At 40.7% G+C, this 27,965-nt stretch overlaps 1 protein-coding gene across 1 annotated transcript in view; it reads left to right on the top strand.

The window, feature by feature from the left end:
* Positions 1–27,965, top strand: part of SLC22A23 (solute carrier family 22 member 23) — a 142,305-nt gene that overhangs the window by 88,023 nt on the left and 26,317 nt on the right. Inside the window, exons 4-6 of the mRNA XM_056521066.1 lie at positions 21,399–21,567; positions 24,077–24,204; positions 24,666–24,768. Coding sequence (XP_056377041.1) covers positions 21,399–21,567; positions 24,077–24,204; positions 24,666–24,768 — 400 coding nt within the window. The remainder of the gene's footprint in view (positions 1–21,398; positions 21,568–24,076; positions 24,205–24,665; positions 24,769–27,965) is intronic.

Raw genomic sequence — 27,965 nt, 5'->3', positions numbered from 1 at the left:
GATACTTGTCTTTGTTTGTACCCCATAATTGTAAGCGCTGCGGAATCTGTAGGTGCTATATAAATAAATAAATAAAAATAGCCGCGGGCATCGGAGCGATGCCGGAATCACGCGCGGCAGGTCCCGGCTATGGATCGCAGCCAGGGACCCGCCGGTAATGGCGGACACCCGCGATCCTGCGGATGTCCGCCATTAACCCCTCAGATGCCGTGATCAATACAGATCACGGCATCTGCAGCATCGCGATCACTTAACAGGATGATCGGATCGCCCGCAGCGCTGCCGCGGGGATCCAATTGTCCTGCACGGCAGACGGAGGTCCCCTCACCTGCCTCCGCTGTCTTCTGGGAATCTTCTGCTCTGATCTGCCTTCCCGCAGACCAGAGCAGAAGATGACCGATAACCCTGATCAGTGCTGTGTCCTATACATAGCACTGAACAGGATTAGCAATCGAATGGTTGCTATAAATAGTCCCCTATGGGGACTATAAGAGTGTAAAAATAAAAGTAAAAAAAATGTAAAAAAAACCCTCCCCCAATAAAAACATAAATTGTCCCATTTTCCCTATTTTACCCCCAAAAAGAGTAAAAAAAAATAAAATTATTTTATATACATATTTGGTATTGCAGCGTGCGTAAATATCCGTACTATTAAAATAAAATGTAAATGATCCCATACGGTGAACGGCATGAACGTAAAAAAAAAAAAAACGTCCAAAATAGCTGCTTTTTTATAACATTTTATTCCCAAAAAAATTAATAAAAAATGTAATAAAAGTTTTGTATAAGCAAATATGGTATTAATAAAAAGTACAGATTACAGTGCAAAAAATGAGCCCTCATACCACCGCTTATACTGAAAAATGAAACAGTTATGGGTCTTAAAAATAGGGGGATTTTAAACATACTAATTTGGTTAAAAAGTTTGCGATTTTTTTTTTTTAAGCGCAACAGTAATAGAAAAGTGTATAATCATGAGTATCATTTTAATCGTATTGACCCAGAGAATAAAAAACACATGTCATTTTTACCATAAATTTTACGGCGTGAAAACAAAACCTTGCAAAATTGCGGTTTTCTTTTTAATTTCCCCACACATAGTATTTTTTTTTGTTGCGCCATACATTTTATGGTAAAGTGAGTGATGGCATTACAACGGACAACTAGTCGCGCAAAAAACAAGCCCTCATACTAGTCTGTGGATGAAAATATAAAAGAGTTATGATTTTTTTTTGAAGGGGAATAGGAAAAAACGAAAGCGTAAAAATAAAATTGTCTGAGTCCTTAAGGTCCAAATGGGCTGAGTCCTTAGGGTTAAAGGGGTACTCCGGTGGAAAACATTTTTATTTTTTTTTTATCAACTGGTGCCAGAAAGTTAAACAGATTTGTAAATTACTTCTATGTAAAAAAATCTTAATCCTTCCAGTACTTATCAGCTACTGTACACTGCAGAGGAAGTTGAGTTGTTCTTTTCAGTCTGACCAAGGTGCTCTCTGCTGACATCTCTGTCCATGTCAGGAACTGTCCGGAGCAGAAGAGGTTTTCTGAGGATTTGCTTCTACTCTGGACAGTTCCTGACACGGGCAGAGGTGTCAGCAGAGAGCACTGTAATCAGACAGAAAAGAACAACTCAACTTCCTGTGGAGCGTACAGCAGCTAAGTACTGGAAGGATTAAGATTCTTTAATAGAAGTAATTTACTAATTTGTTTTAACTTTCTGGAGCTAGTTGATATAAAAAAATAGTTTTGCACCAGAGTACCCCTATAAATATAAACATAACCGTAGTAGATATTTGTGCAAAAATAAAAGTACAGCAATCTGTCTAGTGTCTTATCTCAAGCACAAGATGAATATACGGTATTATGAGTTACGGCTTCATCTGAAAAGCTTTTAGATTCTGATGCTAAATGTATTTTCAGCTATCCTTGTCAGATCCTATGAGGGCATTGCAGCAGTCAAGGTAATTTCTGTAACGCATCACCTTTTTACTGCTTGTTGCTGCAGTCATGTGCCCTAATCTGACCTTATGGAGTTTTCACTTTTCCCTAAGTCCTATCATGAGTAATGAGTAATTCCCTGGGGGGGACTGGAGTCTAATGCTATCAGTCAGAGGGCATATTCAATAGATAGACATTCTGTCTGGCTGGTTTTCCATTTGTCTGTGTGCACATATACCAAGACGTTGCCATGTGCACCTCAGTTAGACATTGGTGAAGCCTCCCACCCCAAGTGTTGTATTCCCGTCTATGGCTATTTAAATAGGGTCCCATATTTTCCTATTTTATCGGGAATATATGGTCCTTTTAGATTTCAGTTCTTATAAGGGTTTTTCATTCCCATACAATTTTTAAGGAGACTTAACATAGGACCACTTAGTAGTGTTTTTTTTTTTTAAATGGTTTCCTTGTATGATTACTAATGGCCAATACCTGTAAAGGAGTAGTCCAGTGAAATAAAACTGATCCCCTAACCAAAGGACCCCCGCGATCTCTTACACGGAACCCCAGCCCTCGCAGGAAGCCGCAGCCGACACGCACCCTCCATGTATCTCTATGGGATACATGGAATGGGCTTGTCGGCCACCACTTTGTGGGTGGGTTGTTGCCCCATGCAGGAGATCGTTGGGGTCCCCAGCGTTTGAACCCCCGTTATAACTTATCCCCTTACTTTTTTGAGTTTTATTTCACTACAGTACTCCTTTTAAAGGAGATGTCTGCTATGCATAGTCATATTTTGTTATGCACATGACAGGAAGTTGTATAATGCCTAAGACTCTTTTTTGGCCACTCTGGCCAATTGATGAGGCTAGTTATGAATAAAGGGACCACTCTATACAAAATTTTGGGTAGCTGGAGTCTGAGTCAGCAACCAATGCACAGACTCAGACTCCTACTAAATTTAGATTGGAATAAAAATAAAGCAAGTTTAAATGTCCCAATTCACAAAAAGTTATAATTGACTTCTCTACTGTAAGAATAAAGACCAATGCATGCAGTGCCTCACGTAACCGCAAAAGGAACACGTTAAGTGACTGTGAAGAAGCCTGCTTTTCATGTGCTTCACTATATGGCACATAACGCACAATTAGGAGCGGCAATACTTACACTTTCCATAGTGTTGTGTTCTGCTGTTACAAGGAACCCATGGGTAACTTAGCTTCTCACTGATAAGGAATTAAGGAAATATGTTTTTTGCAGGACTAGAGACACTTGTATAAGTGAAGGGAATGGAGGGTCAATAGTTCAAGACTGAAGCTGTAAACCATTGGGAAAACTGCTGTCATTCAGCTAAGGCTATAAAAACTTGTAAACTCTGATTGTTAGCTTAAACTTTAAACATGACTATGGGATTCTACTAGGAAATCAAGTTTTATAATAAATGCCCCTTCCTGGATCGTCCCACTGCCCTATCTTCAGCAGCAGATCAGCACACAAAAAGAAGGCAGCAGTTTCTTCCCAACTACCTCTCTCTGCTAGAAGAGCTTAGAAGAACTTGGTGGAACAGGTTCTTAGATTCAACTGTAAGTGTTTATAAATACATTCGTATATTAATACAGAGGAGTCGGGGAGTCGGAAGTACAAAAAACTGAACATTTATCTAGACTCCACAGCCCTGGTCAGAGCTTCATTTATCTGATCTATACGCCAAATCCCCTGCTGCCCCTATGGTAAACACACTGATATCATTTGTTGTTGGCACAATTATGATTTTTTCGGATGCTTTCCCTGTACAACGATTCCTTCCTGAGCAGTAATGGAAGAATTTAGTCCTCTCTAAACAAGCACTGACACACTCTATTTGAACTCACTGCTTGGTATATTGCTGCACTGGCTTTATAGCATACTTTAAATGCTTTGATATATTTCAGACACTATTTTTTGCTATTGATCTGTTGCATTGAAGGCTGGAATAGCACAGCATTGCAAACCCAAACACATACCAATTACGTGGATGCTTTGTTTTGTTGTTGCCACAACAATGATCCCTATCATTTGCAATTAGACAACTATGTACAAGTTGTGTTCATGAAAAAGCCTCTAGTTTTGATGTAATGCAGAGATTGTAAGCGATGAGCTTTTCACGTATTACTTCAGCCAGTTTCACTTGAGTACAGCCACGTTATTATATCCATGAATGAGAATGAGTCGTAAGCCCAACCTAAACCAACCGGGAAGCAAAACAGATCCCTATGCTCAACTGCAAAAGGCCTAACTGGCTTTATTTTTATTTTTTTCCAAATATTTTTTTTTGAGGTTTTAATAAGCCTAATTGGCTTTTGACTTAAGGGGTACTCCTGTGGAAAACTAACTTTCTAGCATCAGTTGATAAAAAAAAAAAAAATAAACAGATTTGTAAATTACTTCTATTAAAAAATCTTAATCATTCCAGTACTTATTAGTGGCTTTATACTACAGAGGAAATTCTTTTCTTTTTGGATTTCTTTTCTGTCACAACCACAGTGCTCTCTGTCCATGTCAAGAGCAGGAGAAAATCCCCATAGCAAAGTTCCTAAAATGGACAGATGTGTCAGCAGAGAGCACTGTGGTTTTAACAAAAAAGAAATCCCAAAAGAAAAGAATTTCCTCTGTAGTATACAGCCACTAATAAGTACTGGAAGGATTAAGAATTTTTAATAAAAGTAATTTACAAATCTGTTTAACTTTCTGGCACCAGTTGATTTAAAAAAAAAAAAAAATTGGTGCGCGTAAGCAAAGAAAATAAAACAATACATCACTTTGTATGATTCCTCCTTTTCTACTTTTTACCACATTGCACAACAAATGTCTGATTTTATTATTTATTAATTTTTTTTTTAAATGCTCTCCACAGACAGTTTTGTAAGCCAGGTCTGGGCTGATGTAGGCAAATTAGGGGCTGTGTGACGAACTTGGGACTTTTTTTTTCATTCTTTTTTTTTTTTAAGAGAAGTCGCACTTCATAAATCAGCAACCACTGCAAAGTGAAAAATTAAGTGTGTACCAAAGTCATTTTAGCCAAAATCGCTAAAACATAAATTTTGTGCAACAGAGACCTTTCTGCGACTTTTCTACACCAAATAAAGGCTCTAAAGCGGTTGCTAAAATCCCCCCTAGAGACTAGCTATTAGTCTGGTGACAAGTTCAGGCACATCTTCCTCAGTAGCAGTTCTGCAGCCCCATGATACATATGGTTAATGACTTTACCAGTGCACAGAAGAATATAGGGGAAGAGGACGGAGAAGGAAGGATGCACCATTGTTTTTAATATCCTCAGAGGCTTAGTCCTATTTAATGAATGCCTCTTTCATACCAATCTATAGAAAGCTGCCGAAATCTGCAACAGTCGGGAAGAGGAGATTTCCTGGCTTGCAGGATGAGGTAGTGGCATGTCGCAGATCTGAGGCTCATTTGTACCATGTTACAGGAAGTCTCTTTTGCAGTTCAAAGCTATTCATTACAAGAGTCATATCTCATGATTCACGGACTGAAAGCCTAAGCAGAGATTCCAGGGTGCTGTGGCTTATTGGGAGAATCCGATATTCCGGTCACAAGCAAATACACGCTATGTTTAGCGTCGACTTCTCCTTACCCTAGCAGTAAATCCTTTATTTAATAGTTCTCCTTATACGCAAGTAATTTAGAGCTGCACTCTCTAGGTATGAAACTGCAACAATTATAATATTAATAGATTTAACCCCATAATGATGGGCCAAATATTTTTGGGTTTGTTTTTTCCTTTTAGGGCTTGTTTTTTTTTGTGTGGGACCAAATGTACTTTTTAATGACACCTTCCAAAATCATTAAAAATAAATATTCAATATATTTATGTGTGTGTATGTATATAAAATATATATATTATAAAATAAAACTAAAAAAGAAGTCTGTGCTGTAGGTTTTGGGGGCTTTTGTTTTTACATTGCACACTTTACAGTAAACTTTACAATAATTTTTTTTTTTTTTATGGAAAAAAGGGTGCCATAAATTTTGATTTTATATATAGATAGAAAGATAATTATTTATTTTATATATATATTATTATTTTTTTTTTGTAATTGCTTATACTGATCAGTGTATCAGCAGAATTACTATAGCAAGCACATAGGCTTCTGGGTGCCATAGTAACCGCTCGATACCCCGACACCACATTGCAGACGGTACCAATTAGTCATCTAATGGAAACAGGACCTGTCATTTAGCCTTTGAAATGCTGTGATTACTATTGATTGCAGCATTTAAGGGGCTAAATGACCAACATCAGCATGAGCTCGCTTCATTGTGTGTTAGAATGCAGTTACAGTACATGTACAGCAGTCTGCATTCAGGGGCTAATTTACCTCCTTTACAGATGACCAGCCACCTCTCTTGTCTGTAAAGTTATTTCCCTATTAACTAACAATTGGGGGAACTCTTTTCTTAGATTGGTGTTGTGTTTCTCTCCCTTGTGGAAATGTCAGAATAAATTGACAACTGTTTGTTACATGTTGGGCATGTGTTCTTATACCATGTGAAATTGTTCACTGCTGACAGTGTCAGACTTTGCAAAGACACACCACTTGAAAAGGGGGAATAGTAACACCTAGTTGTCAATTTATTTCTAAACTTCCAGTAGGTAGAACAGAAGAATGACACAATACAGTTATAAAAAAAAGATTCTTTCGAATTGTTATATTGAAGGGAACCTATTAGGTCTTGGGGGGCATCTCACACCAGCCCCAGGACTTGACAGGTGAGGACAGCTCTGTGACATTGCATAGACCTGAGGAGAACAGCTAATGAAATGCTGTGCTGCTCACCTGTGGGGTCCTGGAGCCAGTGTGTGTGTAAGGTCATTGTAGTCTAGAACAAAAGTTAAAGGGTTATTCTGGCCAAAGACATCTTATCCCCTATCCAAAGGATAATGGATAAGATGTCTGAATGCGGGGGGGGGGGGGGGCCCGCTGGTGGGACCCCCCCACTATTTCCGTGAAGCACTCGCATTCTATGCCGGGCTGCTGCTCCAGTCTCGGAACCGGATATGTGACATCATGCCACGCCCCCTCCATTCATGTCTATGGGAAGGGGTGTGACTGTTCTCACGCCCCCTCCCATAAACATGAATGGAGGGGGTGTGCCATGACATCACAAGGGGAGCGTGGCGTATGTTTCCGAGACTGGAGCAGCAGCCCTACATATAATGCGGGTGCTGCACGGATATCGCGGTGGTCCTAGAGGTGGGCCCTCCGCGATCAAACATCTTATCCTTTATGCTTTTGAAAGCGGATAAGATGTCTTTGGCCAGAATACCCTTTTAAATTTGCAGCTTGATTTGGGTATCACATTTATTTTACTGACTTTTGATGTGTAACTGCCATGGTGTAGGAAGTTATTTACTAGACTCTTATAAACAGAAGTCAAAATACTGATGTGAACACAGACCCAATAGACTTCTGAATGGGGTTTTTTGGGTTTCACCAAGATATCTGGAATACTGTCTGTAAAATTGGTCTGGGTAGGGTGCTATTCCAAAAATTCTAAATATTGAATCTTTCAGTCTTCAGTCACAGTGAAATGTGTGAGGTTATGTCAGCTATGCCAGGACTACATATTACTCCAATGAAGACCACAAGCTGATTGATGCCTAGTAATTCAGCAGAAGAGGGGCATACACAGCCTTGTCCTTTAGGCTCAGTTGTTTCACAACAGAAAAAGGAAGACAAGTATATGGAGGGTTGATAATCAGTAGAAAACTATAAGGTCATATACTAAAATTGTGCTCAAACTTTATTATACATGTGATTTACGTCTATCTTGGTCCTGTGATTTACGTCTATCTTGGTCATTGCACTTGGCCCACTGGCCTCTGAGTCAACGGTCAATATTGCCCTCGTGTCTGCAGGACATGATCCATGACCGGATAGATGCACTATATAAAAAATCTACTGCTCAGTCCCCTCAACATGTGTTGTCACCTAAGTGACTTTGTCAAGAGGTTAACGGGCTCAGTTGATGACACCAGTGTAATTGAGTTGAAATGTTTCAGATCTATTGTTATAGCTGGATAAAAGGACATAGATGAACAGCTTGCATGCTGGGTGTTCACATGGTTTCTTCCCTGGCAGGATCTCACTGATGAGTCTAAATGATGCATTGAGATTGACCATCCTTTCCCATGCCCGCACACTGGATGCAGACCTTTTTTTTTTGGGGTATAAAAAAGAAAAATGGGTATAAAAAAGAAAATTGACCAGCGCTTTTTGCAGTTCTATATTTTTCTATTTATGACCTGACATAATGTATCGCATCTTGACAACCGGACAATTGCAGCTAAAGATATTTCAGCACATCTGAGTCTGTGCGTTGGGTTGTTTCCTCTTCTTTGGGGCAGAGAAGGACATAGTTACATGAATTTCATTGGCTGAATGTGATTCAGTTGCTTATTATTTTGTGATGTGCTGGGAGTTTGTTCTTAAATTTTTATTTTTTTATTTTTTCCCGTTTCCATACACTAAAGCTTGTATGGACATGTTACAGATTGTGTCTATTATTTAGACTTTTTTTTTTTGTTTTAGTTTTTTTACAGTAACTATTGAAGTGCTGTCTTCTAGACAGGACATTGAATGAATTACACTTTGAAATGCGGATGATAAAACAATTGAAAATACAACCTACTTACACATGCAATAGTGATCAAATACGGATTTACCTGTATTTTAACCTCTCTCCATAGACTTCAGTGGGTAAATTCCGTCCACAAAAGAGGTGAAAGCAGCACAAGCTGCGTGTTTAAAATATGCATATGTTTTATACAGCCACATGAATATCCCCAGAGATTAACATTAGCTCCATATTATGGACTGGGGAAAGTGGGCGTAATACATGCAAAGTATGCTTGTATAAAAGATGTTTAAAAAAAAATGTTTTCATTCTATATCTGTATATTTAACAGATTTAAACATATTCTATATCTGCACTGCCAACTTTTTAACACTCAAAGTATGGCCGTTCTTTATTATTGAAATTAAAGCGTGAAAGTGTTTTTTGTACTGAGACACCTGGATGGGATGCTGTTCAAATTCAATCGTGTAATCTATATATTAGGACTTATGGGACTTGCAGCATATTTATTGTAATCTATAAACTCTCTTTACACACTTTTACCCAACATTCAACAAAATTAGATTGACAAGGGGCGTGGCTTAATATACCACACTGTGCGCCACAAGTATGCCAGAATTCTGGTGCAAGATTCTGGCAACGTTTTTTTTAAAGTAGGATTCCAGGATTTTTTTTTTTCTTTAGCCTTTGAGCCCATGATGCCAAATTATAATACTGTGTATGCTTCTATTACCTCCATGCCCCATTTTGTTTTATTTTATTTTACTGTTTTCTCTGACCTTTCCCAGCATTCCATGTGGCCGGAGACAATGGCCCTGATTTGGAGTATAGTTTTCTACGGTATTTACTAATGTTTCACTACATTTTGCTCTGATCTGTAGGGTTTTCCTCAGCTCAAATCCACCACATTTGTGTGGAAACCTTAGTAAATATGTTGTTTTTCTTTTTTTTTTTTGTGAAAATGTCAGGGACATGCCCCTTTCGGTAGCCACGTCCCCTTTTCTGACTGCCACGCCCCTTTTTGGGGATTTCTCATTAAAATGGAGAGTTGGTCAGGGTTTTTTTCAATTCTGGAGCAGACAGAATTTCTGGTACAATGCGCCAGAATCTGGTGCACAACCCAGAGAAAACATTTTGGGTTTACAATAGTGAATCAGGGCCAATATGCCTTAAGTCATATGGTCTCCAGGGGTGTGTGGCTATGCTGCAGAGGGTGGAAGGATAGCAGGGTGAAAGGGATTTACTGAAATGATGCTATCCACCCACTGCTGCATAGCCACGCCCCCGCATTGGCCAAAAGTACGCTGAAATTTCAAACCATACTGAAGCAGGTTTAAATGCAGTCTACAACCATAGATCCCAATGTCCATGCACAGAATTTATCAAGAGTTGTGCGACTTTTGATAAATTAAGCGGACAATAGACCGGTCTTATGCTCTGTAGGTTGGTCTATATTGATGCGGGAAATAGACAACTTTGATAAATCCCCCCCCCATTGTCTCTGGCATTCTCTGGCTGATCAAAACTTTTGACATGTCACCAGTCTTTTTAAATGTTGGGTACACTTTAACCATCTTTTTTTGTTGTCTTTCCACGTGGTGCGATAGTGACTTTGTTCCATTGGGAATTGCCGACTATCCCACAATGTAATTGATCCTATGCTGATAATCAGTCTGAACCATCATGAGGTCAAAGCTTTTCGCAGATTAAGAAGTAGTTGTTTGTATATTATAGGAAAGTGTGGAGTGAATGAGCCTGGGTGTAATGTAATACGTTCTTAGTCTGCTATGACAAGGATATCAATATCTGTGTGTCCACAGGCCTGGAGCATATGCTAAGTAGCATATGTTCCACAAGCTGTAAGGCAGTCGTCGTCTGCTACCAGTTGTCAGGATTCTCCATTCATTGTAAACCCTGCATCATACATTTTCCACATACCGTTTCTTTTTCTTACACTCAGGATATTGGTAATTGGCGGTGCAATAAACACAAGTATATGAAAACCAAATTGATCAAAAGGACTTGAAGTCATTTAATTTGATAGCTATGTGATAAATAACCAGAAACTTCCGATGTCATAATGTAGTCCAGAACAGTATTTAAAGGGATACTCCACCCCTAGACATCTTATCCCCTATCCAAAGGATAGGGGATAAGATGTCTGATCACGGGGGTCCCGCCGCTGGGGACCCCCGCAATATAGCATGCAGCACCCTCCTGTTACTGCTCCGGAAGCGCTGGAGGGTCTGGCTCGATCTTCCGTTCCCATGGTCGGGAGCCAGACCCTCCAGTGCTTCCGGAGCAGTAACAGGTGGGTGCCGCATGCTATATTGCGGGGGTCCCCAGCGGCGGGACCCCCGCGATCAGACATCTTATCCCCTATCCTTTGGATAGGGGATAAGAAGTCGAGGGTTGGAGTACCCCTTTAATATGATCTACGCTGTTTCTGACTTGGATATGAGAGATCTGTACATAGTTTCATGGAGGTGGGACTTATAGACGTTGTTATTTCATACAAAGCTTTGCTTATAAGTAGCTATTTCGTAAATATAGCTCTGAAATATCTGTAATGGTTTTACATTTGCCATGTTAAGATGATGGAAAAGGGTCTTCCAATTGCATTTCTACAGCTTGGCCCTCATGGTAAAACTTAGCAGTGCCCCCGGGTCTCTCTTGCCCACAAGATGAGGTGTGGTTGTTCAAGATTTCTCTTTAATTTTTTAAAATTATTATTATTATTTTTTTAATACGAACAGTAAACAGTAAGTCTGCATTAAAAAAGGAAATGCCATTAGCAGCCACTTAACATTGGGGCTTGTTACCTTCTATTCTGGAGTTGTTTTTTACTTTCCAGAGTCATAAATGGTGCAGTGAATTATAGGCTGGTGCTGTGCAATTCAAAGAAATGTCTTTCCTGGGAAGAAAATTGGAAGACTAAAATACCGAAGTGGTTAGTATTGTGCAGAGGAGGTCAGCTGCGTTTTGGAAATTTACGTAGGAAGTATGTGTGTGATTTATATTTTCAAAATCCTATTTTTTTTTTATGTGACTAGAGAGGATAAAGATGGTCAGTGTGTTTCTTTATAACCTATGTCCGGCAGAGTGTTATTTATTTTCATTCTTGTTGTTATTATTATCTCTTTTTGTTTTAGTTTTTTAGATTGTATATTGTCATCATAAAAGATTGCAAGACCTAATTAAACATGCATGTAAGCAAATAGGCTTAGATACACATAGCACAGATATAGATCTGCCTCCATACAAGCTTCACTAATTTCTTTACATGTTGAACTACTCCTACTTCCACAAGGCTGCTCTTAGTTGTGTCTGTATCCTGTTGACAACACAACAGGACTCTTGGGGGATTTGAGTTTCCCAAGCCTGCACTTCCTTGTTACCTATAGACTTGCATTGCGGGGGCGGGGTGTGATGTCACACGGGGGCGGAGTCGTGACATCATGATACTCCGGCCCCCTAGTCGTGACCCGGCAGACTTGGAGGCTGCAGTGCTGCATACAGCTCCCACAGGTGGGTGCTGCATGCAAGATTGCAGAGGTCCCCAGCGGTGGGACCCCCGCAATCAGACATCTTATCCCCTATCTTTTGGATAGGGGATAAGATGTCTTGGGGCCGGAGTACTCCTTTAAGTAGCTCTCACCTTTAAATGTAGTGATGGTGGTTAAAAAATGTACGGTATATTCAGTGGGGCAAATAAGTATTTAGTTTAGTATTTAGTTCTCCCACTTAAAAAGATGAGAAATGCCTGTAATTTTCATCCTAGGTATACCTCAACTATGAGAAACACCACAAGGGAGAAAAAAAAACTATAAAATCACATATTGTCTGATTTTTAAAGAATTGTTTTTCAAATTATGGTGGAAAATAAGTATTTGGTCAATAACAAAAGTTCATCTCAATACTTTTATATACCCTTTGTTGGCAATGACAGGGGTCAAATGTTTTCTGAAAGTCTTCACAAGGTTTTCACACACTGTTGCTGGTATTTTGGCCCATTCCTCCTTGCAGATCTCCTCTAGAGCAGTGATGTTTTGAGGCTGCTGCTGGGCAACATGGACTTTCAACTCCCTCCAAAGGTATTGTATGAGGTTGAGATCTGGAGACTGGCTAGGCCACTACAGGACCTTGAAATGCTTCTTGCGAAGCCACTTCTTTGTTGCCCGGGTGGTATGTTTGGGATCATTGTCATGCTGAAAGACCAGCCACATTTCATTTTCAATGCCCTTGCTGATGGAAGGAGGTTTTCACTCAAAATCTCACTATGCATGGCCCCATTCATTCTTTCCTTTACATGAATCAGTCGTCCTGGTTTCTTTGCAGAAAAACAGCCCCAAAGCATGATGTTTCCACCCCCCATGCTTCACAGTAGGTATGGTGTTGTTTGGATGCAACTCAGCATTCTTTCTCCTCCAAATACGACGAATTGAGTTTTAACCAGAAAGTTCTACTTTGGTTTCATCTGACATTCTCCCAATACTCTTCTGGATCATCTAAATGCTCTCTAGCAAACTTCAGATGGGCCCGGACATGTACTTGCTTAAGCAGGGGGACACGTCTGGCACTGCATGATTTGAGTCTCTGGTGTGTTACTGATGGTAGCCTTTGTCACTTTGGTCCCAGCTTTCTGCAGGTCATTCACTAGGTCGCCCCATGTGGTTCTGAGATTTTTGTTCACTGTTGTTGTGATAATTTTGCCACCACAGGGTGAGATTTTGCATGGAGCCCCTTCGACAGCTCTTTGGTCTTGGCCATAGTGGAGTATGGAGTGTGACTGTTTGAGGTTGTGGACAGGTGTCTTTTATACTGATGACAAGTTCAAACAGGTGCCATTAATACAGGTAATGAGTGAAGGACAGAGGAGACTCTTAAAGAAGAAGTTACAGGTCTGTGAGAGCCAGAAATCTTGCTTGTTTGTAGGTGACCAAATAATCCACCATAATTTGCAAATAAATTCTTTGTCTGATTTTTAATGTGATTTTATGGATTATTTTTGTCATTATGTCTCTCATAGTTGAGGTATAGCTATGATGAAAATTACAGGCCTCGCTCATCTTTTTAAGTGGGAGAACTTGCACAATTGGTGGCTGACTAAATACTTTTGCCCCACTGTATGTATATAAATATGCGTATACTCAACAGATGTTAGTAAGGAAATGTTCCAAAATATTTACCAGTAATAGGATACATAAAAATAAGTTACAAAATGTTAGCGCCTTGTCTTCCCTTGTAAACCTAATAAACCTGAGGAAATTGTCATTGTATGAGAAGGGCTGTTGATCGGAGCCCACTTCCCTGACCCTCACTAATGACTCTGACAATGCGGGATCTGTATTTATCTTGGGAATAGAGCAGGTGCCTGGTGCAGACATGAGCGGGGAATCAGCTTTTCTTGGTACGAGATGATAGAAACACAGCAAGACTTGTTTAACAGAGGACGCTCTCCATTTCCTCTGATGAACCTTCAAAATTGTCTTGGAAATGCTTGACACATTTCTAATGAGCTGATATAAACCCTGGCTGTGCTTATTGTCCCAACACATCACACGCTGTCTGCATTCGCACATTTCGTTTAGAAATTGCATTTTCCATGAACTTTATTACATAGATTATTACATATACACGGCTAACCTTGCGTTACCTTACACTTTTGTCACAATAAAATCAAGAATTTTTCTAGTGCAGCTTCACATTTTGAAAGCTATCTACTAGCCTATAGATGTAGGGTTTTTTTCCTCCTTTTTTCCCCCCTAAAATGTGTGATGCTTTTAATTTTAAAAATCTCCCACGTAGCTTAGGCTTCAGTTGTTTTAAGCACCAGCAAATTCACAAACTTCCTTCATCCTCGCTGATTCTCTAACAGGCGAAGTGTTGACACTAATTGACACTTAATCACACAATTAATTCATTCTTCATTTACTTAGCACATCAGCGAAACCCATACCGGAGCTTTACTCAACATTTCACCCTTTACATTCCTTCCTGATGCTGTGAGGGACAAAAAAAATCATTATATCCAGAGGCTAATTTGAGACCTGGAGAGTATGAAGGGTGGAAGTGCTGGTGCTTTCCCACTATATGCCACTAGCTTCTTACATTATATCACTAACTGGACTTCCCTTCATACCCTAAGCTTGTACCTAAATGGCCATGGTGGAGTGGCTTGTTGACACAAAGGTCAATGAGACACATGGCCCACCAACCACTACCACTGATCCCTATTGTAGTCATACATTCTACACCTAGGCAGCATGTTTGGGCTTAGCTTAGTATATAGTGGACATGGAGTAAAAAATACAAGATAGTCCGGCACTTAGGGGTAGGGATGAGATGGATGGGGGAGGTGGGTATACACTGCGATTCGGACGTGTGGCGGTGCTCTGGTTAACACAGTAATGCATTCATCATAACAAGCAGAAACAAAGAAGGACCGGCAACTCGCCAAATTCATGTCTTCCAACTTCTTTATTAGATGTAATACTCACATAAATTCATAGGGAGGGGACATACACAGTGGGGGATACCAAGAGGCGACAAGCTCCGTTTCGCACTATTCAGTGCTTCATTCGGCCATATGGCCGGATGAAGCACAGAATAGTGCGAAACGGAGCGTGTCGTCTCTTGGTATCCTGTCCCCTCCCTATGAATTTATGAGAGTATTACATCTAATAGAGAAGTTGGAAGATGTGAATTTGGTGAGTTGCTGATCCTTCTTTGCTTCTGCTTGGTTTTGATGATATAGTGGACATGTCCATTAGACAGATCATAGGACATAGTTACAATGTCAGCTCTTGCTGGAGTTTCCCTTTAATACAGACACACTACAAATTCAGTTTTTAGGTTACTGTAAAGGACACTTTTTGTATGAGCATGTAATGTCTACAAAATGAGTCCAGGTTGCAGTCATTAGGTGCTATTTGTGTTCCATTCTGTGAGGCACCTAGAACTGTCTTAGAAGCTATAAAATGTACTGCCTGTTAAAGTTCATGAACCTTCTGTTGTGCCCTATTATAGGAAAGATGCATTCTTAGAACGGGTGCACTGCCCTCAGGATCTGGGTTGTAAAATAGCGCGTTCTTGTTTTTTCCATTTTATTGCAGTCCATGGAACAGTTCTTGGAATATTGTTTGTTTTAGGTTTGCCCATTGCTCACATAATGGATGCACTACAATTCTAAAGTGATGTAGCCATTTTTAATTCATAGTTGTATTGTCAACTTAAAGATTTATAACTGGTAAATGATTTTTCCCTCCTAGGATGAGACAGTGATGTGCTGTGTCTAGCATTAGAGTAATAAGACAGAAATCAACAGATGCTGCATCCTTTTATCTAAACATGAATCAGTTTTCATGTAAAAGAAACCGTCATTTTATTGGAATGTTCTAATTGGAATCTATTCTTTGCTTAGCTCTGTATTCCATTGTGTATGAGAAGACACGTTTGCTCATGTTTTTTTATAGTAATATGATCATATGTATGTTGTAACGAACATAAAGGGGTCCTACACATTTATAAAAGGCTGCATCAGTGAGAGGGCCCCAGGAACTGCTCCCCACACATGATCAGTGCATAAGCACAATTGGAACGGAATGTCAATTTTTGCACAGTTTCTGTATTGCAGATGGAATATTGCATTTGGCACCTACATTTAGCTTTTCTAGGGAAGACTTGTGTGGCACAGCGGCCAATCCTGAAAAAGTGGCAGGCGCTGTGCTAATTTGTGTAGTTCACCAAACAATATATTGCTTGAAGCTTGGGAGAGATCCTGCTTTGTTTTAAGTCTTGTTCTGTCTAAGGATCGACCGATTATCGGTTTGGCCGATATTATTGGCAGATATATATTCACGATTTTCTAAGGTATCGGCAATTACCTTGCCGATAATGCCGATTAATGCGGGCACTTTAAATCAATGAACTTCAGTGGCTTTTGCGGGGCCAGAGACCGCCGCCCGCTTCTCTCCCCCTGCCTGTCCTGAGTCCAACCACCACCGCTTCCCGATTGCCTCCCCTGCCTATCCTCTGGCCAGAGGCTGCCGCCGCCGCTGCCCCATTGCCTCCCCCATCCCTGGTTTTATAATTACTTGTTCCCGGGGTCCACGCTACTTCTGGCTCCTGCGGCTTTCGCTGTTGCTGTGTGTTGTCGACGAATCCCGTTATCGAATAATCGCCTGATTCGTTGTCCGCGGCGGCAGTGAATGAATGAATGAAGCTGACATGTCCCGCATGTAGGCTTCATTGATTCACCACTGCCGCCAGACATGTCCATGCTGCTGCTCTACTCCTAGCGCAATTAGCGCAGCGCCGGGACATGTCTATTTTTTGCTGCTGTTCTCTCTGTACCCTAATTGCGCTAGGAGTAGAGCAGCAGCAGTGACATGTCGGGCCGTGGCAGTGAATGGAAGTATCGGGCCAATACTAGCAATTTGCATGGTATCGGGGACTCGTTCAGTGTCCCCGATACCAAAACCGATACCTGCTTTTCCCATTCTCCCGTCCGCATCCCGTCCCATGGAGGAGCATGTGACACATATCACTCCACCTCCTTCCCAGCGTAACGATACAGAGGAAGCAGAGTGATGTGTATGTTACATGCTCCTCCATAGGACGACATGATGCGGACAGGAGAACGGGGCAGGTGAGTGCTGTCTACAAAGGTGGGGGCTGCCGTCTACTGGAGGGGCTGCTACTAATGTCTACATGGGGTGGCCCTGCTGTCTAAAGGGGGTGGTCCTGCTGTCTAAAGGGGGGAACAAGGGTTCAGTGCTCTGCACATACCCCCATCTGTATAGGAATGTACATACACTGCTATACACATGGGGGGTATGTGCAGACTGCATAGCATTGCACCCTAGGGTCTGTAAAAGCAATGCTCTGCAGTCTGCACATACCCCATGTGTATAGGAGTGCTAACAAAAAATGTAAATTAACTGCTCCCCCAATAAAAATTAGCTCCCCCTTTTCCTATTGATATACAAAAAAAGTAAATTAACTTTTTCTTTTACATATTTGATTCTACCGTATGGTTAACTGTCTGAACTATAAAAATATTAGTGAATCATTAACATTTTATTTTAATAGTTCAGACAGTTACCCATGTGGCAATATCAAATTTACGCTGATTTCTATACAGGATCATTAATAATGACAGCAACCGGCGTAAACATAAAAAAAAAAATTCCAAAAATTGCTGCTGTTTGGTCACATCACATCCTATAAACTTTTAATATGGCCATTGTACATAATTTTTCAAGTAGAATCAGCTGAATCCCTTTTTTTTTTTTTTTTTTGCATTTTGACATTTTTTCCGATTAATCGATGAAAAAATCAACAACTAATCGATTATTAAAATAATCGTTAGCTGCAGCCCTAATGACGAGTGACGTCCTCAGCGCCCGCTTTAGATCATTGATCTGCAGCGGCTTCTGCAGGGCCAGAAACTGTATATCAGGGTATACCCACACACACGCACCCTCATTTTACCAAGGATATTTGGGGGGGGGGAATAAAATGCACGGAATATCAGTATAAGTTATCGGCTATCGGCCTGAAAGTTCACAGGTTATCGGTATCGCCTCTAAAAAATCAATATCTGTCAATCCCTAGTTCCTTAATTCATGTAAATGTATTGAAGGGTTATCTATGTATATAAAACTCAACGTGTGTATGTATATATGTATGTATGTGTGTATGTTCCACAAAAACTTTCAAACGGCTAAAGATATTAACATGAAACTTGGCACACATGTTACTTATATGTCAACAACAAACATAGGATAGGTAATTTAACCCTTACTCACCCCCATTTGCCAGGGGCAGGGCTTATGTTTTAAGTCCCATGCAAGTCAATGGGAAATATATGTTACTGCATAACTTCCAAACGGCTGGAGATATTTCGATAATACTTGGTCACATGTTACTTATATGTCCACTTAAAATATAGGTTAGTTAATTTAACCCTTAACTACCCCCATTTGTGAGGGTCAGGGTTTTTGTTTAAAGTCCCATGCAAATCAATGGGAAATGTATGTTCCCATATAATTTCCGTACGGCTGGAGCTATTTCAATACTTGGTACACATATTACGGGTCGGGATAGGAGGTCGGGATAGGAGGACAGGTTATGGGGTTGTGATATGACAACAATATATGAGGACTGCATATGAAGTCAAAAGCTTCCTCCTTTGTTTATTTTCCTCCCCAACAAAGATCAGGAAGGAAAAACCGGGCAACGCCGGGTACTCAGCTAGTACAGAACAAAAGTAGATGTCTCACATTGAACTTGTGACTAACAATGTATTGTTATTACTACAGTGCCTTCCGCAGGTTCCTACAGGCCAATTCCCAACGACTTCACTATAAGGGCAGTTGTAGTCCAGTTTCAGTCCTGTAGGGAACATACATTGCAATGTGAAGTACTCTGTGTAACCTACGTTATGTTGCGTTCTATCATTGTTGTTGTTTAATCTCACATCTAATAAGAGGGAAGCTGTATTAAGTGGCTTCCTATTAGCAAGCATCTGATTTCCATTAAGCTCTCATTAATACGGTTGTTTATACTGCAACACAATTTTGGAGGATGCTAATGAGATCTTCCTAGATAGTGTTCATGAATAAGGAAAGATAGGAAAAAAACGGAGGGCAGCACCTCATGTAACTCTGTGTGGTCAATGGGTCCTCAAATACCCTGGGGTGGTATTGTGATCACCTTAGGTGAACCTTGGGTTCATGCATATAACCCCTCCAAGTTGGGGTACAGATGTGTGATAAGGAACTGCAGCCTACCGGTACAGGGTCGATGTCCTCAAGGGGCTCGGCAGTTCAGACAGGAGTTGAGGCAGAGGAAAAACTTGCATTGGTGCCGCTCGATCAAGTTGATTTCACAAGGAGTCAGATGTAAAAAGTATCAAATTTATTGACACAAATATACTAAGAACAGGGTAAGGCTGGGTTCACATCACGTTTTCAACCATACGGGACCACATACGGCTGGGGGGAGCTAAAACCGGGTGCTCCCGTATCGTTGCCGTATGCCGCCCGTACAGAATGCATTTCAATGAGCCGACTGGAGTGAAACGCTTACTCCGGTCGGCTCATTTTTGCCCCGTATGCAGTTTTCCCACCGCACCTAAAACCGTCGTCGACCGCGGTTTTAGGTCAGGTGGAAAACAGCATACGGGGAAATAATGGGCTGACCGGAGTCAGCATTTCACTCCGGTCGGCTCATTGAAATGAATTACATATGGGCGGCATACGGCAGGGATATGGGAGCGCCTGGTTTTAGCTCCAGCCCTATGTGGTCCCGTATGGCTGGAAACGTGATGTGAACCCAGCCTTACCCTGTTCTAAGCATATTTGTGTCAATAAATTTGATACCTTGAAACATGACTAGGGACAATCAGCCAAACCAGAATATACTCTAAAAGGAAGCATTACCCATCTGTAGACAGCTGTTTTCTACTCTTTATTTTGGAGAAAATTCTGGTTTGGCTGACGATCCTAAGTTATGTTTTATAGGCTTTTTATGGTGTCCAGCTATGGTTTAAAGGGAAGCTACATTAAATAATTGGCACTAGAAAGCAAGCTCTTTTCCTTCTGGAGGAAAGTCACTTTACTTACTTATTTCGCCAAGCAGTATTGTATGGCATGTACGGGTATGTTCACATAGCAGAATTTATGTGCAGAATTCCGCATTAATCTCCCACATGGACATTCTACAGTAGCAGAGTCCCATTGATTTCAATGGGATTCTGCTGCTCTGTCCACACAGCAGAATTTCCGTGGCAGCAACATTTGCCACGAAAATCCTGATTCCATCGTCTGCCAAAACATTGAACATGTTTTTGCTGATTCCGCAAGGAAATACATTGCAGTCTATGAGACAGCGCATTTTTTTTAGCGGTCCTAGTAGCGGCATGTTCTGCTGGTGCTCCGCTGTCTGTGGAATGTGGCATGGAGATTTTCCGTGCAGACATTCCACTGTGTGAACATAGCCTTAGACTCGCTATTTATCAAAACCAAGAGGAAAAGAGTTGCCCATAGCAAACAGATTGCTTCTTACATTTTCCTCTGGACAGGTTTTGATAAATCTCCCCCGCTTTCCCTAAGCCTAAGCTTTAGCGAAGGTTGGCTGCCAATCCCTGACCCTTGCTGGTGTCTTCTGGCATGGAGGGAAAGGAAAGGTTGGTGAGAGCCATCTCTTAGAGAAGAATTCGATTATACACCATTCAAGTGCAAACTTTGAGCAGAAAACTGCACCTTTTAATGCACTTGGGTGATATGGCGCACATACTCAGGCTTTCAAAAAGACGTCTGAGCGGAGTCAAGGTTTTTGTCATCTGAAACGATCAATATAAGATGCATAATGAATGTAATATTGAACTTCGAGGTTGTTTTCAACTTGAATATTTTTTTAATTTGATGGTGCATTGTATTTGTGAAAAGGAAAATAAGTACAGTAATAAAAGCTCAAGATATGTTGCCATTGGGGAACATTATGATTCTGTGATATATATTATTATATAGAGCTCAGATTTCTTCTATATAAAGAACTAAGTACTCTTGTTTGTAGCTACTAGGTATATACAGTTGGGCTTTAGGCTAAATATGCCTAGATAAAGAAAAGATTGCCATAAGCCAGGGTTAGACAGTCTTGTAGCAAATTTATAGCCACATGTACTGTTATTTCTTTTTATGACACAAGATAAATCTACAACAATTGCTTTTTTTTTCTAAGCACAGTATAGCTGCCATACTATGTGCTGTTGTATCTCCTGACTTCTGAATGTAAGTCTGTGTTGTTTTCTCTTACAGGAATAGAACTATGCCCTCCAGGCCACAGATTCATGATTACAATGGTGGCCAGTTTTATTGGAATGGCCGGACAGTTCCTTCTGCCAGGTTTGGCAGCTCTCTGCAGAGACTGGCAGATTCTCCAGGCTGTCATAATCTGTCCATTTATTCTGATGCTTTCCTACTGGTAGTAAGTATGTGCATCTCTTCTTTGTGTGCAGTGTATGGGAGAGATATTACAGCAACTAGCTTCCACAAGCTCTGGAGCTGAGCTTAGAGAAAACTGGTGAAAAATGACAGATACCAGTCATATAATTGCCTGAAATAGTGCTACATAGTATGAACCTTTCAAGGGGTATTTTGGCTTTATACATCTTATATGCTATCCAAAGGCTAGGGGATAAGATGAATGATCGCTTGGGTCCCGCTGGGGACCCCCACGATCTCTGTGCAGCCCCCAGCATTGTATGACGGGGACCCCTGCAATCATACATCTTGTCCCCTATCCTTTGGATAGGGGATAAGATGTACACTGCTCAAAAAAATAAAGGGAACACTAAGATAACACATCCTAGATCTGAAAGAATTAACTAATCGTGTGAAATACTTTCGTCTTTACATAATTGAATGTGCTGACAACAAAATCACACAAACATTATTAATGGAAATCAAATTTATCAACCCATGGAGGTCTGGATATGGAGTCACACTCAAAATCAAAGTGGAAAACCACACTACAGGCTCATCCAACTTTGATGTAATGTCTTTAGAACAAGTAAAAATGAGGATCAGTAGTGTGTGTGGCCTCCACGTGCCCGTATGACCTCCCTACAACGCCTGGGCATGCTCCTGGACAGTCTGTGGTGCAACGTGGCGTTGGTAGATGGAGTGAGACATGATGTCCCAGATGTGCTCAATCGGATTCAGGTCTGGGGAACGGGCGGGCCAGTCCATAGCATCAATGCCTTCCTCTTGCAGGAACTGCTGACACACTCGAGCCACATGAGGTCTAGCATTGCCTTGCATTAGGACGAACCCAGGGCCAACCGCACCAGCATATGGCCTCACAAGGGATCTGAGGATCTCATCTCGGTACCTAATTGCAGTCAGGCTACTTCTGGCAAGCACATGAAGGGCTGTGGGCCCCCCCAAAGAAATGCTACGCCACACCGTTACTGACCCACCGCCAAACCGGTCATGCTGGAGGATGTTGCCGGCAGCAGAACGTTCTCCACGGCGTCGTGGTGCCCTTCTCCTGCAAATGGGCAGAGATACTAGTGAGCTGGGGAGTGAAGCGCACAGCCGTCTGCTTCTCCCTGCTCATGCTAATAATGTGTTCGGGTCTGAACACCCAGACTCCAACTGATAAAATTATTTTTACATATCTGTGTGACATATCTAAAGTTTTGTTAAATGAAGACACTTAAACACTGAGGGTTCATTCTTTGGCTGGTAAAGATGTTTGGAGCAGGATTCTGATGTCAGGGGCTTTTTGAAGTCTTGTTAAAAATGACAGGGACACTTTAAATACATACAAATTTATGTTATACTGGGCGGGGGGCTGGGGCAATCCATTGTTCTGGCAGCCGAAGGGCTTATTTTGCCTTTTGAAGATGCTGTGGTTCTTCTATTGATAAAGCCTGGCTGCGGCATATCCACAAATGCTTTAAAATAACGCAAAGTAGCTGCTTGGGCAAGATGGCCACTCTTGTACAGACAATAGAATAAACATTCTAAAATACAAAGAATGTGTTTTGGCGTCTGTTTAAAAAATGATTTTATATATATATATATATATATATATATATATAGCAACAGGAGAATACAGCAGCACACTGCTAGCACAAAGATATAGATAACACATGAGTATATAGATGAAACATGAGTGTATAGATAAAACATGAAAAGCTATACAGCTGTAGTGCAACAAATGAAAATAGGAAATTATGAAACAGTGAGGTACTTAGCTTGCAAATTTGGCGGCCAAATAGGTTGGACCGTCCCACCACGGCAAGGTGACCTCATTTTGGGACGGACCCTACACTATGAATATGCCTCTGTGTGAACAGTTCAGCAGGCATTGCAGGATCTGAAACATCCAAGACACCTTATATACACCTGATAGAGGTGGGTAGGGTGCAAGAGCCAACATGGAGGTAGTCACTCCCCCCGTATGTGTAATACAACCAAAGAATAAGTTGGCCAGCACTATTGGATTCCAAACTATTATAAGGACCTGGCTTACAGGTGCAGGCTGCTGGGCTAAATATACAGCAACAGGAGAATACAGCAGCACACTGCTAGCACAAAGATATAGATAAAACATGAGTTTTATACTCATGTTTTATCTATATCTTTGTGCTAGCAGCGTGCTGCTGTATTCTCCTGTTGTTGTATGTTTAGCCCAGCAGCCTGCACCTGTAAGCCAGGTCCGTATTCTTTGGATATAGATATATATATATTCTATCGAGATGACTATATTAATTTAAATGGTGGATATGGATTTCTTTACTATGATCAGATTTAATTCAGTGCTAGAGTCAGTATCACACAAGCAACTCTATGTGTAGTGAGTTACAAATTCAGTGAGCATGGTCTACATTTGGTTTACATGGGTACATTTTATGTTGTCTCTGTATGTATGTATGTATGTAAAAGCTTATACAAATGTGCCCTCTATGGTTCTCATTTGTCTACAGCATCTTTCCTGAATCTTTGAGGTGGTTAATGGCCACAATGCAGTTTGATGCTTCTAAGAAGCAAATTCTTCAAACTATTCACAAAAACAGAGTGAACACAGAAAGTGACATCAAAGGAGTAATGCCTGGTAAGTATTGTTACTCAACTGTACTATAGATAGTAACATCTGCTAAGCACATTACCTTGATTCACAAAAAGGCAGAACATGAAGCGATGATTTTCTTTTATTTTTATTTTTTTTCACTGTGGTTAATAGTTTTTTTAGTTTTTTTTTTAAATAGACATTTTATTGTTGGCATCCCTCTGCCTAGGGCCAGTTTTCATACTGCAAGCACAGGAGGGGTAATGGGTGATGTCTATCAGCACAGGCTGTACTTTATGTTCCCAAAAACATAAATGATAAGAATATAGCTCGCCTAGCATAGGTTGAAGCATAGCCCAGGCATGTCTCTCATTATTCAGGTATTTACCATAGTATTGTTTGCCATTAGTCTGCCAGATCTTGGGCTTTAACCTATGTACTTCAGTTCTCAGGTAGTGACGATACATGGATAGATCTGTATTAGCATTTCTGTTTTGTTGTTGCAGAGCTGGAGAGAGAGCTTACAAGGAGATCTAAAAAAGTTTGCATTGTGAAAGTTGTGGGAACCAGGAACCTTTGGAAAAATATACTGGTCCTTTGTGTTAACTCGTAAGTCTGTCTACAATGTACAGTATGTGGTGATCAAGATCTTCTAATATTAACAGGCACTGCTGCACCATATCTCTCCTGTTATGTAGGGGGTAGACAGTTTTCAATGTAATTTTTTTTTTTTTTTTTAAATCATTTTCTCTTTATCCATTAACATTGCTATCAATGTGTACATTGACTTGTTCTAAAATGAAAAATTAAGAAACTTTGCAAATAGTCTTAATTAAACCTTTCCTATCATTTTGTGTGTACAGTGGTCCCTCAACATACGATGGTAATTCGTTCCAAACGAACCATCGTTAGTTGAAACCATCGTATGTTGAGGGATCCGTGCAATGTAAAATATAGGAAATTATACTCGCCTGTCCCGCCGCTCCGGACTGTCACCGCTGCCCTGGATGTCGCGCTCCATCGCTGTCGTCACGTCCCCGTAGTGTCCCCACCGTTCCGGGCCGTCTCTGCCGCCTGGGATCATCGCTATTCATCACTGTCATCACGTCGCTGCGCACGCCGCTCCTATTGGATGTCGGGACGGCATGCGCGATGACATGATGACGACGAAGGAGAGCGACGGCGATGCAAGGGATCCCGAAGAAGACGGCCGGAGCACCGGAGACAGGTGAGTGAGACTCACCGGACCACGCTGCCGGATAGCCGTTTATGCGATGGCCCCGACATGCAAAAGCATCGTATGTTGATGCTGCCTTCAACATGCGTAGGTCGTGGGGGGGGATGTCACTGTACAAGACTTGTGTCTCCATGGTAACAGTCTAGTGTCCTGCAAAAAGTTATGAAGATCCCAAAAGCCTTGATGAGTGCCATTGTATTTTTTTTTAAACTGTTCTGTTGGACTGAGGACTCTTAACAATAGAGCACCACTTGTGGCATGTAGATTGATATTGATACTGCTCGAGCATATTCCTGTTAAGTGTTGTGTAAGAGGATAGCAGTGCCGGCTGACTGTCTCTCGTATTTGCTGTGAGTACGTATCAATATATGGTAGCCTCTAAATGTACATGATTTCAGACTATGGATCTGGACTATGTGCAAACAATACAATAATTGTTGCATGGAATAAAATTCTGTCTTTTAAGACTACAATGTTAGGGCATACAATAGTTGCACTGATATAGTGGTTTTGTTCCTTTACTTGGGTATGTGATGTCGGTCTTCAAATGCATCTGGTAGTCTAACAAATATAGTGCCTACTCTTAGGTTTCAAAGTGTTGATTTGAGCAGTGTCTGCACTGCATAGCTAGCTTTTAACTGGCCTTTTTGTCTTCTGATAAGCAAAACTACAAAGGAGCCATAAAGAAATCAAAAGTAACCTTCACTTTGTTCTTTTAGAAGACACGCTTATACCACACAATGGATCTGTTACAGTATGTTTTTTTTAAACTTTGTAATCAAAAGCAAATTCAAACTTTTTTCTGCAAAAACAAAAAAAACTTGTGAAACGGAATGGAAAAAAATAAATAAATCAAAAGTTCTCCTGAATTTTCTTTTGATCACCTTAGGAAAGACCATCACTGTATCATTAGTAGGGTTTCAATCTCTATTATCCACACCAATCGGCAGAATTTTCTGCTTAAGTAAGCAGGACTTATCTACGTTACTAGTCATGATCACACTTATATGTACAGTGGGGATTAAAAGTTTGGGCACCCCAGGTAAAAATGTGTATTAATGTGCATAAAGAAGCCAAGCAAAGATGGAAAAAAATCTCCAAAAGGCATCAAATTACAGATTAGACATTCTTATAATATGTCAACAAAAGTTAGATTTTATTTCCATCATTTACACTTTCAAAATAACAGAAAACTAAAAAATGGCATCTGCAAAAGTTTGGGCACCCTGCAGAATTTATAGCATGCACTGCCCCCTTTGCAAAGCTGAGACCTGCCAGTGTCATGGGTTGTTCTCAATCATCATCTGGGAAGACCAGGTGATGTCAATCTCAAAGGTTTTAAATGCCCAGACCTTACCCCAACAATCAGCACCATGGGTTCTTCTAAGCAGTTCTCTAGAAATCTGAAACTGAAAATAGTCGACGCTCACAAAGCTTAAGAATGCTATAAGAAGATAGAAAAACTTTTCAGATGTCAATATCCTCTGTTCGGAATGTAATTAAGAAATGGCAGTCATCAGGAGCAGTGGAAGTTAAAGCAAGATCTGGAAGACCAAAAAAATATATCAGACAGAACAGCTCGCAGGATTGTGATAAAAACCATTCAAAACCCACGTTTGATTGCACAATCCCTCCAGAAAGGTCTGGCAGACACTGGAGTTGTGGTACACTATTCCACTATAAAGAGATACTTGTACAAATATGGTCTTCATGGAAGAGTCATCAGAAGAAAACCTCTTCTACCTCCACACCACAAAAATCAGCATTTGAACTTTGCAAATGAACATATAGACAAGCCTGATGCATTTTGGAAATAAGTTCTGTGGACCGATGAGGTCAAAATTTTACTTTTTGTCCGGAATGAGCAAAGGTACGTTTGGAGAAGAAAGGCAGCAGAATTTAATGAATAGAACCTCTGTCCAACTGTTAAGCATGGGGGTGGATCAATCATGCTTTGGGGTTGTATTGCAGCCAGGGTCACAGGGAACATCTCACGAGTAGAAGGAAGAATGGATTTATTAAAATTTCAGCAAATTTTGGATGCTAACTTGATGCTATCTGTGAAAAAGCTTAAGTTAAAGAGAGGATGGCTTCTACAAATGGATAATGATCCTAAACACACCTCGAAATCCACGGGGGATTACATCAAGAGACATAAACTGAAGGTTTTGCCATGGCCTTCACAATCTCCTGACCTCAACATAATTGAAAATCTATGGATATACCTTAAAAGAGCAGTGCGTGACAGACAGCTCAGAAATCTCAAAGAACTGGAAGACTTTTGTAAGGAAGAATGGGCAAACATACCTCAAACAAGAATTGAAAGACTCTTGGCTGGCTACAAAAAGCGTTTACAAGCTGTGATACTTGCCAGAGGTGGCAGTACAAGATATTAACTCTGCAGGGTGCCCAAACTTTTGCAGATGCCATTTTTTTTTCTGTTATTTTGTAAGTGTAAATGATGGAAATAAAATCTAACTTTTGTTGACATATTATAAGAATGTCTAATCTGTAATTTGATGCTTTTTGGAGATTTTTCCATCTTTCCTTGGCTTCTTTATGCACATTA

Source organism: Hyla sarda, chromosome 5 (assembly GCF_029499605.1).
Source record: "Hyla sarda isolate aHylSar1 chromosome 5, aHylSar1.hap1, whole genome shotgun sequence".
Lineage (NCBI taxonomy): Eukaryota > Metazoa > Chordata > Amphibia > Anura > Hylidae > Hyla > Hyla sarda.
Note: the sequence above shows the minus strand (reverse complement) of the source record. Positions and strands in the feature narration are given on the sequence as shown.